Here is an 18,175-nt window from a genome sequence, read left to right as displayed (position 1 = left end):
TTAACATGTTCATGGAATCTTAATTCATATTCTTATACACTGCCATCTTGGATTTGCTTTGCTTCAGATCACATTTAACTCTGCTTTCTTTGGTGAACATTTTTCTCTTCATTCTCCACATAGGGTGTATAATTCTATAACAATAATGTCTTTTTTAATAGATAGCTTCTTTGGGGCCTGTGAGATACACAACTTCACCCCATTTTCTGTTTGGGGAGCACCAATATATTTTTCCTTATTGTTGCTCTAAATAGTTTAGTAAACCTGCCATAATCTTTCTACTAGCATGTTTAAAATTGTAATTATCAAATATGTACTAGAGTAGGAAAAAACAATACATATATGCTAATGAAAGAAATTGTTAAGCAATAATAGATGAAAACAATATAGAAATCTGTGGCAGATAGTGTTCATTTCTTCTACTAGATTTCATACATACATACATACATACATACATACATACATACATACATACATACATGGCAAAATTTCATCATTGTTTAACTTGTTACCTGAAACTATTTTAAAGCTGTTCACTTGCAAGCCAGACTCACTTATAACTCCCATCTCTTTTATCTATGAACTGCTGTATAGTTTAGAGATAAAGGAATTTTATCTAAATCGTTTTACAATTATTTTAGATATAATATATAACTGCCCATTTTGATTTTCTGAATGCACTGGGAAATAAATAGATTCACCAGAAGATTTAGAGAAGGTAGAAGAAGAAGACATGATTTTGGGTAACTCTATCAAGAAATAGCAAAAAAAAAAAAGGGGGGGGGGCAAAGATTCCCATAACATTTGTGCAGACATAGAAGCAATCTCTGAGTGAAATAAATATGGAGTGTAACTCATAGAGAGTATGACCCAGAGGTGGGTTGCGGCTACTGCTACTGCCGGTTCACTCAGGGACACGTTGTGTGCGTGCTTGATGCACACTATGTGCACATTCACAGTATTAAAAATGCTTCTGCGCATGCAAAAAAACAAGATGAGGGTGCCTACGGCGCTGCCGAGAGAATCGGTTTGTGGGTGTGGCAGGCTGAGTTACTATCTACTCGGCCGAACCGGTAGGAACCCACTTCTGGTATGACCACAGACTCTTGATCTGCTGAGTGTGCTGTTTAGGTATTATGTTGATGGGCAAATTTAAGTATTTTGTTCTTTCCTTATTTATTCATGAGCTTAAATATTACATTTGGTTTGATTTCAAATAAGAGGATTCTCCTTTATAAAATAAGATAAATGACCACTCAGAATAGAGGTACAGATGAAAATTACTTGAAATAGCCTGCTCTCTCAACTAAGATTAGGACAGCCATATTCCTTCAATCATTTTAGCAAGCAATAAGACTGACTTTTCCAAACCTTTGGGACAAGGGATGCAGCATAATTAAAAACCATAAAACCAGGGAAGGATTTCTTTTAGATGGGAGGCCAAATTATATGTGTTACATTGTTGATTGTGTTTTATTGTGAGACTCCAGAGGACATAAAGATAAAGATACAGTGTCTAAAGTATAACAGTCAATAAACAAAATAAGGAAAGACAATGAGCATCTTTCATAGAAAGAATGCTTTCTAGTTCAATACTTGCATTGTGTTGAACTGTATTTCATTGGTTGTCTCATACAGCATCAGAATAATACACATTAAATCTTAATTGGCATTTGTTTTTTCTAACATTCTTTCCCCCCCCCCCCCAAAAAAAAAGATAAATTCCCAGGATGAAGTTGAATTTTTCATCATATAAAAATTGGTCTACATGGTTCAAAAAATAACAAAGAAGTTAAGATTGGTTGTAGAATTAAAGATACTATTCAATAAATGAATTTTACTTGTTCCATGCTACCCACACTGAATTTGCAATCTTAATGCTGCAAAAAAAAAAAACTAAAAACATTATTGATCATTATATCTCACTGTTACATAAGAATTTGCTCTGAACCATCAGTTTCCTGAATACAGTTGTTTGCTATTTTCCTTAGCCTTATGTAAGAATGTGATAAGATTATAATATGAGGTGGCAAACTGTAAACTGTTCCAGAAAATATAGATGGTAGCTTCACCATATCTCTGCAACAGAAATCCTGATGACATCATCAAAAAAGTTGAATCAGCTCTGCAAGACTCTTTATGCATCAGAATGATCCCAGAATTCCATTTTTACTTCGTCCTAGGACAGAGTTTCTTACCTCAGCAACTTTTAAAAGGGATGGACTTCAATTCCCAGAATTCTTCAGTCAGTACAGCTGACCAGCAAATTGTGGGAGTTAAAGACCACTTCTCTTAAAGTTTGCTAAGGTTGAGAAACACTAGGACATTCACATACAGTGTCTAAAGTATAACCGTCCTTTTACATCATCAGAAAGTTTATCTTCCAGTACATTTGGAAAATTAAATACTTCTTGCCACAACAGTACTCTTCTCAGGCAACATATTTTATCTCTGAGGAATTTTTTTAGTCTACATTTACATATAAAATACTGGTGCACAAATGCTTTGGATCAAAGCAGCCTGTTTTGAGTGGGAAACAGCTGCTTCAAGTGTAAAATGTTGCTATTCTGAGAATTGTATACTTCCCAAATGCTTAAAATAAGAGTGGGGTTCATGCTGAAAACATGATGTTTCAAATTCAAAATAATTTGATTTTAAAAATATTCCTCATTCAAAGGTTCAGGAAATGTTCTGTTTAGAACTTCAGGCTCTTTGGAAGTAAAGTCGATAATGTCTTCAATCTCTCAGCTATGGTCAAATTTCAGGATCCATATCTAAGTACCTTTTTAACTCTTTCTACACTTGATCACCTCATTTTTAAGCAGTCTAGCGTTTGTTCTCAAATAATTGTGCATAGTGATATAAAGAAGAATCTCTGAAATGAATCAGATGGTACAATTGTCTTTCTGAAAGATTGCCTACAGGACCCAATTTATCTTCAAGAATGTTTTTTGCACAGACCTTCCTCTCTCTCTCTCTCTCTCTCTCTCTCTCTCTCTCTCTCTCTCTCTCTCCCTCCCTCCCTCCCTCCCTCCCTCTCTCTCTCTCTCTCTCTCTCTCTCTCTGTGTGTGTGTGTAGCTCCTTGTCTTATGGAACTGTAGTCAGTTTGGGTAGTTAGGGCAAAGCCAAGTCAGATACAACTAAACATGAACAGCAATTCAAATGTTAGGAGACTAGAACAGTCATTGGGCTTGCTAGGTTGCACTCCAAGCTGTGATTATGTCTTGATTATGTCTATTAGAAAGAACATAAATATATTTCCAATGGGAATTATTCTAAAAATTGCCCTACCCTCTGGAATAGCATCTGTCTGAAGATATACATGGCTCCCATTCTCCTGGGGTTCTAAAAGTCTCTTAAGACTTGATTCTGTTCCCAGAACGAGGCTTAGGATTCTTTGAAAGCCCTGTCAAGGTTTTTGTTTTTTGCTTGTTGGGGAGTGCTATTTTAGTTCCAACAGTCATGTGTTTTTAATAGAGTTTTAATATACATATTGGACATATTGTCCAAATAGTTTTTGAGTTGAGCAGTTTTAATAAATCAACTAAAGAAATAGTTACCTTAACAGAGTATTATTTAAGCAGAAAAGACACCATGAAAGTGGCTTTGTTATGTACGATGTTAATAAGTAGTACACAAGACATAGGGGGGAAAGGATGGCAATCCATTTGAACACACAGCCTATAACCTATATACTTGTTTCTGAAATGAGGATGTAAGCACAAACAGCGAGGGCTTGCATTATGATGATGACACATTTTGTTTCTTTATTTTGGTTTGTACTAGATAACACCTGTTGTGGTCTTTATGATAATCCTTCTATCTTCTCTGATCAATGGTTTGGTATATTTTTGATAAAAAAGGAATGGGAGAGGGAAGAGAAGGCATAGAGAAGATCAGGTTTAAAGAAAAGAAGGACTAGGGGAGACATGATAGCAGTGTTCCAATATCTCAGGGGTTCCCATAAAGAAGAGGGAGTCAAACTATTCTCCAAGGCACCTGAGGGCAGGACAAGAAGCGGAAACTAATCAAGGAGAGAAGCAACTTAGAACTAAGGAGAAAGTTCCTGACTGTTAGAACAATTAATCAGGATGCAATTGGACTTTAAACTTTTAAGTTTTATTTCAAAATGTATTTTAATTATGTAAAAGATAGGCCAAAAATCTGTAAAGCAGTGCGTAAAAGGATATTGCAATAAATTGTCTAATAGGAATAGATGGGCTGATACCAAAAAAGGAATACAAAAGCTGTTTTGATTCTAATGGTCTCTAGTTGCCATTCAGTTCTAGAACTGTTCAGCAAGGTAAGACAAACCAAATAGTATTTGTAAATAAGTTTAGAATTTTAAACAAATAGCATTCAGGAAAATCTTTTTAAAGCTAGGAAAGGGGCAATTGATTTGTGTATTTATTTTATTTAGGAAGCTGCTTCATTGTGCTGTGTAAAAAGCAAGAAATAATGCAAATGATAGAATACATATAAATATAATAATTAAAATGGTATTATATAATATTATGCTAAAACTACACTTAGTGATAATAATTCAGGCCCCTGGGTCTTCTAGAGCAGACAGATCTTTGCCAGCTTCTGCAAGGCCGGAAGGTCTCAAAGGACAAGACATTACACAGAAGGAGAACTCCCACAGAGACTGTAGGGGTCCTTTGGCTATATTTTTCAGTGACTAGAGACCCTTAGCTTGCATTCCCTGTAACAGATAATGTTAAAGATACCCACACCCTGAGCTACATAGTGCTTTACAACTAACTAGCACCTTCAATTATACTCTATAACAATTTGGAGTTAAAGCCTCTATTACTTTGAATTAGGGGATAGACAATTTAAATATTGCATACATCTCCCACGTGTTTTATTGTTCTCTTCCTCAGGATGAAATTCTGTGAATGGTTTGATTTTTCAGCCTATGTTTTGCAAGCAACAAAACGGTATAGTTCACATGTCTTAGCATGTTAGTTAGCATATTTGATATTAAAGAAGAAAGTGAACAGTGCAGAAATTTCAGCCAGGCAGAAAATAATAGTCTATGTAAAATTACTCCCAGAGAAAAATAATTACTTCCCTTTGTTATAAATGAACATAGTTTCAGATATTAGATCTCATCTCGTCAATATATTAAAATGTTACATGCATCTCCTTTAGCTAGCCATCATTTTGGAGTTTCTAGGAACTGATTGGAATTTCCTTTCCAAGTAAGAATATAAAGAAAAAAAATCAGCAGTACCTAAGGGTACTGTATAGTTGATTTTTGGTCTATCTGTAAATTCCACTTGTGCTATTTACCATGTAATGATTTAAGATGATTATAAGATGCTTCCATGACTACTAATTTGAGTGTTAATACAGTATTCATTTTATATTTTCATCATTTTGTTTTCCCCATTCATTCATTTTTATCTTTTCAGCTTTCTTCCTATGGAATTATCCTATGCTACATCTAAAGTCTGTGTTTTATTGCTGTATAACCCTTAAGCACTTTCTTAATATTATTTTCACATCATTTCAATTCATATGTTGAGGGGAGAGGGTTGGGCTGGTTTCAATGCCTACCAGTTTGGATATATCTATGTGTGCATGTGTATACATGCATATATACGCTCACGTATATTTGCTTCCATTACAAATACATGTTGTCCACAGTGTCAGGGCTAAGACAACAACAGCATTTCTAAAACAAGGACCTACAGTACTTCTGCTGCTTGTTGGCTCACACTGCCCTGTGCTTTTAATTAGTGTGCATAGTTTACAATAATAGCCTATAGTGCATTAATTTTTAATGAAAACTAACAGCTGCTTTTTTCTAAGGAAACTGGTTTTGATTTTATTAACTTACAGGACAGAAGAATAATTGGCACATATCATTGTCCAGAAATGTATTCAACAAAGGTATATTTTATTGTTTTCTTAATGGTTTTATCCTTAGGGATGTAAAACTGAGAGCTTGAACTCATTGCAGACCCAAAGGCACATTATTTGTGACCTGGCATCTTCATGCCAAGATCTTATCCAACTTTGGTTGAATTGCAAAGGGTGTTCATTCTTTTGAATCATCTCCACATCATTTACCCAATCACCACCTAGTTCTAACTGATAATGCATTCTTCATTTCCTATATTGAACTACACTGTATTGTTTGGCAATGTTAGATAGCACCCACATTTTTGCCTCAGATGACTCTGCACTTGGTGAAGTGATGTTGCTTTCTAAAGTCTGTAAAACGCTTTGGGATCCTTCTGGATGAAAAGCGCCTGCAGAATAAATGTTTTTCACTGTTGTATTGTAAGCTTATTCTTTTGTTACAAGCATACATTTCCATTAGAAATGGGTGAACCTGTTCTGTTGTTCAGCATTACTTTCCTAATCAAAAACACCTATCAACTTCAAAAATTGATTCAATTTGCTTTCCATCAATTGAATTTACTTCCTATTTTGGAAACTGATATATGTTTAATGTTTATAAAGAAAAATACAAAACTTCTATCTTCTTATGGAAGTTCATCCATTACTAATATTCTGCTAGTAAATGATTTCCAGTGTGTTTTTAGAAGAGAAGTAGATGCCTCCAGCCTTCTCAAATAGTAGTATCATCTGACAAATGTTTGATTGCAGAAAATTGATTACAAGAATAAAATATGAATCATACAAAATGAGATATTCAAAACAAATATTTTTCTTCTAAATTATTTAAACATATGTCAGCTTCATACTGTGTTAACTGAAATTGCATCTCTGTAGCAGCTATACAAATCTTCAGAGCTTCAGAGTCATATGAAAATTTTCAGATTCCTTTGCGTGTGTGTGTGTATACACACACACACACACATATGTTTTACTATGAGATCTAAAGAAGGCTGAAGATTGGTTAAAAGTTTGGACATTGACTGGAAATTAAAAAATAAAAATAAACTTTCAGAAAGCTTGCCCACCCTGCTTGTATGATTCCCTCCATACAACCTAACCACTCTTCCCCAAATTAACCAATACTCCTCTTTTATGATTTCTGGTATCAATGAAAATGTTATTTGTTTCACAACTGTACCCCAGAGTTAACTTTTTTCCTTTTAAACTGTTTCAATATAGTGACTTAAACTTTAACTAATTTACCATTTGGCAAATGGTGAATTCTTCAGTGTTTAGTTCCATGAAATTCACATGGAAATACTGGGCACATTTGTCTGTACTGTGTAAATATTATCATTGCTACCCATTTACCTGTTTGGGAGTGGCTAGCTGACTTTTGGTTTCAAGGATGAAGCGGTAATGTCTTGAAAAATGACTTGGCTATGCTTATGCATATACAGTTCTTAAGGGAATGCAGACATGATATGCTTGGTTCTCAATATGTTTGTTTCATATGAAATGATAAAGGAACAGTCCCAGACATTCTGACTAGAATTATCAAATTCAATTTAATAATTGACAATGTCATATTTAACCCAATAATAATAATAATGTACACATTTCTGCAAATGCATGAAACATTGTCTGTAAAATTCACAATACATAGTACTGTTTGAATATTTCTGAGAGACTGATGCAACGTTTATTTGTTTTGTGGACCCTGATATAAAGCAATTATGCCACTGTCTCCTACGGCAGTAGGCAGGTGACATACTCATCTATTACCAAACCAATTGCTTGCAGATCTCAAGTTTTCAGGTTGCCAGGAATATGGATGAGAATATTTTTTCAAGCATACGTCCCTTCATCCATGTGTCTTCCCAATGTACTCCCTTTTAAAAACAAAGCACTGGTGATACACAGCTTTGTCATTGTGATGCATATCTAATTGAGATGTGTGTGACTATTTAGATATGTGGATCCACTCAGCACGGTTGGATCACCAGGGTTCCTAGAGCCAATTTTTGGAGTAGTAGTATTTTGTCCACAATGATTAGATTATTTGTTTTATCTGATTTGTATGACTGCCCATCTCACAAATATAACTCCGGGCCTGTAGTTCTTTACAAGTTAAAATAATACTAAATAATAACACGATAACAAAATAGTATTAGAAGCTTAAAATGACAAAAAAGGAAACCAATCAATCAGCACATCACGTGTTTGCCAAATCTCCTGACCTCCCCACCCGCATGACTGGGAAAACAACCTTAACGGCTTCCTGAAAGGTCAGCAGTAAGAGTTGTCTGACTATCCCAGAGGTGTGCATATCCAAAGGGCAAGTTCTGTGACAGAAAAGGCATGTTTCTCCTGGGTCCCACAAGATGACGTAAGCTGAAAGACAGGATTTGGAGCACATCCCTTCTGCCAGTCTTGATTTGACTGGAAAAGGCCATTGGAGAAAGGCAGTCCTTCAAAGATTTTGACTGTTTTCTTTCTTAATCTTGAGATATTAAAAAAGCAAGCCAATTAAGAGGCAACGCATTCTATAGTTTTGAGGAAATTGGATTGAACTGCTCCATTCTCACCAACTTGTTGCATATCATGTGAGTCAGTTTGATATCTCTTAAGATGACTTGCAAACATTATAAAATCTTTCTAAATTCTTTTGTTTTCAAATACAACGCAAAAAGTTTTCTAAACTGATACGCAGTGTATCAACATTAAGTTTAATATAAATTTAACTTGAAAAATACATTTAAAGCTTAGATAACTGGAAATCAAATTATTACATACTGAGAATAAACTTTTTCCTAACATAGATAAAGATTGGCGCTATTTTTAATAACTCACAGACAATGAAAGTATAACCCATATTTACTTCTGAATAGCAGAGAGTAGCATTTGCTAAAACATGAGACTAGAAATATTGATAATCCTGGCCTCACTTATTTTTCCCATTATTCGTATCTGATTCTCAGAGACTGCTTGGACAAGTCTCTACAGTTTTCTTGGCAAGGTTTTTTAGAAGTGGTTTGCCAATGCCTCCTTCCTAGGGTTGAGGGAAAGTGACTGGTCACCCAGGTGGCCTTTATGCCTAAGGCAGGATCAGAACTCATGATCTCCTAATTTCTAACCTTAATCATTACAAAAAACTAGCTTTTCTCTTAATTAAAAATACTTTAAAAATAGTATTAACTTTCAATATGATTTTGCTATAAAATGAATGCCTGGTTATTTTGGCTTTTGAATTACAACTAAATTCTATGCCTAGCAATTGCATTAATATGATCCAGGATTGATTATTTTATTTTATTTTATTTTCTTCTCAGTGGTATCCTCAGTAATAAACTTTGATGGTGCCAGTGTAAACATAAAATAGTTTCTCTGACAATGAAAAATTAATTATCTTTATACCAAAGTGAGCATTGTAAGCCCCCATCCACCCAATTGCATGTTTCAAAATTATTTTCAATGGAGTTAGCCCTGCATGCAAACAACAGAACAAATATAACAAATGTCTTGAGGAAAGTAGGTGAATACTTGCACTATTTCATGCTACATTATTCTTGAGCTCATTAAAAATACTGTTAAGATGTTCAGAACTAAATGATTAGGCCAATAAATATTAGCTCACAGTGGCAAAACTACAAACCTCTGAGATTCAGTAACCAGATAAAGCTACTGAAATGTGTCATATAATCTATTTGCCTGAGCTATAAAAAAAATTACCAGCCTATGTCCGTTTTCTGACTATGCAGTGTTTCAGATTTGAAAGCAAAAGGGGACTTTGGAAATTCTGAGACACACATTTTGTCTTGTCTAAAACTGCTGGAATTGCATGGCAATTCTGCAGTCTCAAGAAAGGATGTAGCTATTTTAAGGAGATAGAAGCTTAATGCACCAAAGCATTAGTGGACTTCAAATCTGAAGCACCGCATATCCCTGCTGTGTATGCTTCTCTTTTGATCAGCACTGAGTGTTTAATGGCTTAGATCCAGTCTTTTAATAATTGGTAGAGTTTGGTAGCTCATTTCACACATTAAGACAATTTCTTCTGTTTTCCAGATGGACCCACACGAGAACATTTTGTTGAGCACGCTTGAAATTAAAAATGAGATGGCTGCCTCTGAAGCTGTTATAGGGCTTGGGGACCCTAGAAGCACGATGTTGGCCTATGATACCTCAAGTATCCAGTATCGGAAGGCTGGTTTACCAAGACACAGCTTTGGCCGTAATGCTCTGGAACGGCACGTGGCCCAAAAGAAAAGCCGGTTAAGGAGACGTGCTTCTCAGTTGAAAATTAATATCCCTGACTTGACTGATGTAAATGCCATAGATCGATGGTCACGCATATTCTTCCCGGTGGTTTTTTCTTTCTTCAATATTGTCTATTGGCTTTACTATGTGAACTAAAAACAAAGAAAGCCACACAAATATCAAGAACTGGATTTCTCTTCAAAATTGATTGTACAGCCAAATGTGGGACTTAGGGAGAACAAAATCTATTCAGGACAAATTATTTTAAAACACCTTATTTGCTGGCCCACTCTATAACCTGTTCAGTAATGTTTGGATTTCTTTTGCACAACTGTGAAGCCTATCAAGTTACAGTACAAATGTATACAATCTGGCTTTTAAAGATATATAATTGCATTTGTTGTTTGGAGACAGACCTGAAACTTGGTCATTTCATTTTTGGATGATATTGAAACGGGAAGCTAAAAAGTTAGGTTTGCATTCTCAGAGCAATTTCTGCTTCTATGCTCATCTGGGTTAAACAGCATTATTTGAATGGAAAGAATACAGTGATATCAAAATCAAGATCATACTCATATTTTATCTTTTTAATGTTAATTTGAAGCTACAGTAATGCCTGCCATCATACTATGAAGACATGCATCAAGTTGTTGACTGAATTAAGAGTTCTTTTTGGAAAATATGAAAGCAACTTACACATATTTGGGAAGTGTTTAACTGAGATATTGTAAAGTCAGCATATTGATTACCATGATGTGAATCATAGAACTACAGTATGTTGGAGATGGCCAATATGTCCAACAGTATACCATTAAATATATCTAGGAGCCTTCTATGTATAAGTGCCAAATGAGAGTGGGCCGGCAGTTTCTTCATAGGTAGTTTTCTCTCAGTGCTTTCTACTTTTTTCTGCAACAGAGAAAGCTGTGCCAAATGTTGTCAAACACAAGGATCAAGTAAACCACAAGTATCATGCAAATTACAAATCTTGATCATCAAAATATTTCCTAAATAATAGTTTGGGTTACATTTCCTTCATGTTTAAAAGAGATTGAGTAGATCATAACTTTTATACTTCATATATTTATTTAGATATGCACATAGAAACCTCAAAATGGTAAGCTTATTGTAAGGAACTGGATTATCTTCTTCACTCAATACTTTTGCATTCAGTTTTAGAGCTTTTTAAAGAGAGGACAATGAATGGGAGAGAGCTACTCATGTATTTTCCAGCTAAAGGGACTGAATTATTTTCATCATCAGTTCAAGAAATACCTCTCCAACTCTTTTTTCCCCCTCATATAATTATTTCCACAATTATAAGGCTCTCATTTGTTCAGCTTTATCCTTTAATTGATTCAAACTTACATAGGATTCATATAATGTAGCTGTGTCTTCCTGGAACAGAAGATCAACCTGTTTCAGGAAATAAATGGATTATAATAGTTGGGGATGAGTATCTTTTGGAACCAGAAATGTTCCGTTTTTTTTTAATTACATTTTTTTATATGTATCTTTGTATATATTTCCTCCAGCTGATGGTTTCAGTAGCACAAAGGACTCTTTTATTTCTCTGTAATATACTTTAAAATTGAGCTTTCTAAGCTCTCTGCAAGCATACTTGGTTGAATTATGAACTTCACACTTTGTGAAACCTAGTCTTGTGACTCAGGCACAACAGCACTGAGCACACTTTCTTTTGTCATGTTTTCTTCCACAAGATGGGCAGTGTTTTAGAAGACCCCCTTCTGAAGCATCTTTTGGGACAAATAAGATTTTGCTACATTCGTGTGTATGTTATTATTTTTTCTTTTGCTGAAATTGCCCATTAATTTTATTTTAAAAATGTGAAAACTATCAACCTTGGGATTTTTAGACATTAGAAAAGAAAATCCTTTCTCTTCTCAGATTGGTTCAACAAGCCAGCCTTAGAAAAACTACAGAATCAGCTCCTAAAACTGCACTTTACCATAGCTGGAAGTTTATAGTACAAGCCATAATATTTTCTAACCTTTCCAAGGAGAGGGTGAATTTTACCCTGGGGGCTAACAAAGAAAGTACATATTCACCTCCATGAGGTCATTTATGTTATTAAGTGGAAGATGCTTCCAGGAGTAAATGAGAAATCACATTTCTGAATAAATTAATTCAAAGAGATATGAGGAACTTAAATTAAAATGAGGCTTAAAGTAAGGTGGGCAAATGGAGGATAACACAAAAAAGGTTTATCTCCTCTAATACCAGCCTGTGGTAGAGACAAAAACATTACACAGTTTACTTCATAAAGGACACTGAAATAAGCTATTACCGTTGAATTTATCTGAAATATACTTTGGTTTGGTTTTATTTAGAGCCATGTTTTGCCTAATAATTTATTCCTTTAATTATTACTTTTTTCAGGTTTTGGATACATACTAGCCAGCAATTAAGGTGTTTTTTCTTCATATATTAAATTCATCATAAAATTACAATTATATAATATGGCAAAGTTTTAACCATAACTGTCAGATTAAAGCTCTGTAAATATGTTCTGTATATGACTGCTACTAAGTTTAATATGCATTTTCCAACTAAAACTCATGTGCCATATTTATGTTTGTCTAAGAAAAGCTATGTTTCTATAGACATGGTAGCTTAAATGACTGGGAAGAGAGAATCAATGTCATTCTGAACACTTTCAGCAAAGTTTGAATAATAGCATTAAAAGACACACCTGGGAATTTTTACATTCTAATATATAAAATCAGCCAGACAAAAGCACAATGCATAGATAACATGAGAGCAAGTACATATTGCTAGCCAGCTAAATATATCTAGGAAAATGAGCCTGCTAGGTAAAATATATATTTTCTTTTCTTTTCTTTTTAAAAATAAGCTTAATTTCAATTTCCCACTTAGTGAAATTAATTTAAGTAAGCCACGCTCAGACCATTATCTACGTATATGATACAAATAAAGACATATTTCCACATGTTTATATATATTCTTGAATGTGTACACATATACGTGTTTATATCTTATGTGTGTGCGTGCCTACACATACATAGACATGCACACACATACATATGCATTTTTACACGGTCTCCTAATCTAGTGAAACCAGTTTGTGCATAGAACTGGATATGTGCCCATTGATATGTAAACCAAGTGGGTAGGTTGCTGAATAATGTGGGGGAGAAGCTGTCTCCATATTTACAGCTTCTGACACTGGTGTCTGTCTTATGTTGATGGGACAGTTCAAAATTCCAATTTCCTGCAACCATTTGCGGCTACAATAAAATTGCAGGACCATATTTACATCTTCTGTTAAATCTGTTTGGTGCTATAGAGGGATGTTAAAAGAAGCAGTATATGATTGAAAGAAACAACAATCCCAGATTCCATCCAGGTCCCCCTGCCCATTCTTAATAGGATGCCATCATTCTTGAATGATGAGAGGTAATTTGAGATGCCACCAGCAGATTCAAGAAAGGAGAAATTGAGTTGTTAAGAGACATGGTCTCTATTTTACCCTCCTGAGAGAAAGATCAGGGCTGAGCTAGAGACATTGTCATCAAGTCCAGTCCAACTTACTTTTTTAATTAGCATTGCAGACCTACAGCCTCTGCACTGCTCATAATTGCTTGGGTTTGAGCTAGAATCTTGCATTGGTATTTCAAAAGGAATAAGCTAATAACAGTTGTGTTTCTATAGTCAACCAATATGTGAATATTTTTTTGAGAACATAAATTACTAATGTATTTAAAATCTTACTATACAGGGTAACTGGGCATTTCTATATCAGCAGATTAATGCATATAAATCTTATGAAGCATTTCACAGTGGATATTGCGATAGTACTGTATCTTTTACCATCTCAAAAGAGGATAACTCTCACATTGTTTTGTTTATTTTTTTTCAACGAAAGCATCTCCACTAACTTTTTTTAAAGTCCTAATACCTAGATAGGAAAAGCAAAACTATGACATATTTCTCTGGGGAGAAGGTACAGGTACAATAGTTTAAAAGTAGTGATCATAACATTTTGCTATCTTGTACATAAGTCATACAATGTGAACAATCGTAATTAAAAAAACAACCTGTAAATATTATCAGATTTCTTAACATTTTTAACTTCTAATTTGTACTTTAATGTAAGGCAAAAAGTTGATTCTACTTATGGTTTAGGTTAGTGTCCTAAAATCATGTAAATATTTAAATAAGCTGTAAATGAGATGTCAATAGAAAGAGTATTTGTTCAGTGATTTTTTTAAAAAATAAGTACAGTAATTGCAGTTTTCTAGCAGAACAATTTAAACACCCTTTTGCATAAGACATGGATTTCAGAGGACAATTTCAAAATTACAAATAATAAGATTGGCATTAAATGATTAAATCAGTCTCAATGTAACCAGTTCATCTGCTTAATGCTTAATGAGTACCATTATCCATTGACTCTGGTGCACATGGAAATTTCAAGGGTATGTGGATACTTCAAAATAGCTGTGCTGGTATGATGTTTATACTAGCATCTCTGAAGTGCTCCAAGTGAAGAGTTTTTGTTGGGGGGTGGGGTGTCTGATATTGAAATGAATAAGGCAACTGCTAATTCTGCAGAGCTTCTTGAGAAAATTGGAGCTACGTACAGTTTGAGAATTGCGGCCTTTGTTTTTCATGAGCCTCTTTTGATTTCCATTAATACTAAGTCTGAAATTCTGAAAGGACTTCAGAATTGTCATTAAATAAGGAGTGTGACCGAAAGGAACTCCTGCAAAAAGTTGGAGCTATCAAGTGACTTAAAGAGACCATACTTGTAGTTAGAGAGTAGTCTGTCTAGTGTACCATGAGTCCTTAATAGAATATCTTATTACTTCTTAGTCTCAGCAACTTTTAAGATAAGTGCGCTTTAACTTTCAGAATTTCTCAGCCACCCATGCTGGCTGGGAAATTCTGGAGGCTGAAATCCCCACATCTTAAATAGTTGCTCAGGTTGAGAAACAGAAAATCCTATCGTTTGGGCCACAATGGCAGTCTTTTATCCAGACACAGAAATATTACTGTTGATTTCCTCTTCCAAAAAAATGAAATGGATATAATATAGATTTAAGGAAGTACAGTTTTCTCATGACTGTAATATTATTCTCAGAAAGACATCATGCACATTCCTTGTGTGCATGAGGATTCCCACTGTCTTTTAGAAACTGTCTGGTACAAAGAGATTTGTCTGTCATTGTTTAGCATTCTGTTCCTTTCCAGCCCAACCCAATCCATCCAATGCCAAAGAATCTTTACTTAAACAAATATATTTAAAGGGAACTCTATCAATATATTGCTTAACACCAAAGGTAAAGTTTAACAAAAAAATGCACTAGGAAATGTTGAAGAGAATTTTTGAGGAATTAATAAAATGTTAATAAGTAATTACCATGTTATAGCTTATACCAATGGTATTTATAATCCAAGTTAATTAATTCATGATAAAGTGGAGTAGATTAACTTTGCAGGTTATATGCAACACATTTTATGTGTCAAATTAAGTATTTTGATAATGAATCTATATTAATGTTATTATTTTAAGTCTTAACTCCAAATACCTACAGTTAAATTCAATTTCTTCTAAATGTTTTGCTCATCACCAACGTTCTCTAATTCAAATTCAGCAGCATTATATATGTTTGCATTGTTAGTGTCATTGAAGGATTCACCAGGGAATACATTTAAGATCCATCATATAGTTTTAGTTCATGCAAGCATTTAAGACATCTAAGAACTCATAGTTGACCATGTTTTGAGATTTCACAATTTTAATTTGCATGGGTGTTTAAATGATTCTGTTAGTACTGTCTTTGCATCCTTCCTCTTCCTCTTTTTTTAACCTAATACTATTTACTCCATAATGTAGTAATCATGAGACTTACTAATGACTTTGTAGCCTTTCTAATATGCACATAATGCACATTTTCCAATGGCTAGAAAATGCAAAATATTAGTGGATAACATTGCATCAGATTTTCATGTTTTTTCTCAGAAGGACTGCTAACCTCTGGAATAACAGAGGTAGTAAAATGATTATTGTAAATTGAATAGCACATAAGAGATATTTTCTTGAAACTAAACTTATTACAGCCAGTTTCAGCATGTAAATATATAATAATGTTGGCTAGTGTGTAACTCTTAAACTAAAAAAATATAAATAAAGGAAATATAAATGAATCTATTTATTTTTATTATTATTTATATTTATAAGATATAATCTTTCCATGATGGCTAGGGAAAAAAACCTATCGCCCTATTGCTGCAAAATCCAAGATGGTTTGTTGGGTCTGAGAAGCTTGTTTTTTTTATTTAATGTTTTCCCACACGAGTAAAAGGCCAAAATAGTTCATTTGTTCACTCTCTTCGGTGTACACAATGTCATGCAATGCAGCTTTCATGAAGATTTTACCCATACATATACCTTTAAGGATAATAGTATGGTGGCTGGTAAGGGGATAGGAGAGAGTCTGGCTTGTGTAGAATAGTGCTTGAAAAGATTTTGGCTGTCCTTGCGGCAAAGTGGAAAATTGTGCCCAAACTTATTGCTAGTCCATATCATTAATAAGGACTGCTGCATGTGGCACGACTAAAACTGGTAACTTGTTGTACTATAAAAAGTGTTATGTGAAAACTTTAATTGACCAAAGCTATGAGGAGCAGCAAATAAATGTCTCTGTGACCGTCAGATTATGATGAACATGACATATGGAAGGAAGATTGTTATGCGGAATGGAAGAGAGGCATACAAGAAAAATGGATATGTTGGGGTGTGTGAGTGAAAGAAAGGTATAATAAATCTGTAGAATGATTGAAGACATGGGTTTAATTGTGAATGAAAGGGCAAACATATAAAAAAGTATGAATCAGTATCAGCTAAATTGTGGGTGAGTATGAAAGCAGAATTCCAGAGGTTGCTGCAACAATGATAATGGGGGCGGCGGGGGGGGAGGGGATAGAAATTATTTTTAGAAAAAATGCACATTTTGAATGAATGTGACCCATGGAAAAAAATAGGTGGGAAAGAATGAGATGAGCGAATATAGACGTAAGAACTGGGGCATTTGGAAACCTTGGAGTAAATGAGACTGGTGATGGTATGTGCTTACACAAAAACGTAGCTCAAACATGTCTATTCATAACTACATATGTTAAAGGAATGAATATAAATCTTAAAAATATGGTTGATTAGGTTCCATATGAAGATAGACACAATCAGTGTAGAAAAAAAGGGTGATGAAAGTTTTTGAATGTGACTCATAATTTTTAATAGTCAATCTTGGGGTAGGGGTAAGGGAATGTATACGGAGCAGAAAGAAGTGAAAAAAAATAGAGTAAACATAGAATAACCACAGAAAGAAACTTCTATGGAAAACCATTCGCTTTTTTCACATTGGCGTATTCATGTTGGATAACATTATTTATGAAATAAATGAAACAAGCATCAAACTCTGGTGGGATTTCCCTTATTCATCAGTAAGAACTGCATGATATTTGATAGTTTGGTGGCAAAGGTATGCAGAAATCCAGAAAATTCAAAAATAATGAATATTTTTTCACAGAACTGTAGGTACATAAGGTGGCTGACTCTAATGTAAAGGAAATTGGATTTCCTCATAAGAAAAAAAATCAAATTCTAGTTTATCACTTTCTTGCCTGATTTGAAATCTAAACTGGATCATTTTGAAATAAGTTTGATTCACAATTAAATCAAAATTGGATTTGATTCCCATGGTCCTATAATGTGACACAGAGTAACGTCACCTTGAACAGAAGCCCAGAATTATTTACCATTTGAAATTTAGTCATATGGAAAAATAAATTAGGGTAGAAAAGAAATAACACAGACAAGGTTTGGCAAAAGTGTCTGAGCTCCATGTAAAATCAGATTTACAAATCTAATGTCCTGTCACAAAATACAAATAAATAATTGGTGCATATTCATGCTTTTCTTTCTTTCCTCTCCGTGTGAAAATTCTGTAAGTATGTGTCTGCTAACTACCATAACTTAAGGATAAACCGAAAGGAATCTACTTATCTTTTTTT

General features: G+C 34.3%; 1 protein-coding gene across 3 annotated transcripts in view; it reads left to right on the top strand.

The window, feature by feature from the left end:
- Positions 1-16,935, top strand: part of GABRB2 (gamma-aminobutyric acid type A receptor subunit beta2) — a 112,527-nt gene extending 95,592 nt beyond the window's left edge. For 2 of the 3 annotated variants that reach the window (XM_081932588.1, XM_081932587.1), the window contains one exon: positions 9,926-16,935. In XM_081932588.1, coding sequence (XP_081788714.1) covers positions 9,926-10,273 — 348 coding nt within the window. In that variant the 3' untranslated portion in view covers positions 10,274-16,935. Of the gene's footprint in view, positions 1-5,851; positions 5,903-9,925 lie in introns of all 3 variants that reach the window. The other variant, XM_081932586.1, reaches the window with a different exon arrangement.
- Positions 16,936-18,175: the final 1,240 nt, after the last annotated feature.

The sequence above is a fragment of the Natrix helvetica genome (genome assembly GCF_964273705.1).
Source record: "Natrix helvetica genome assembly, chromosome: 1".
Classification (NCBI taxonomy): Eukaryota; Metazoa; Chordata; class Lepidosauria; order Squamata; family Natricidae; genus Natrix; species Natrix helvetica.
Note: the sequence above shows the minus strand (reverse complement) of the source record. Positions and strands in the feature narration are given on the sequence as shown.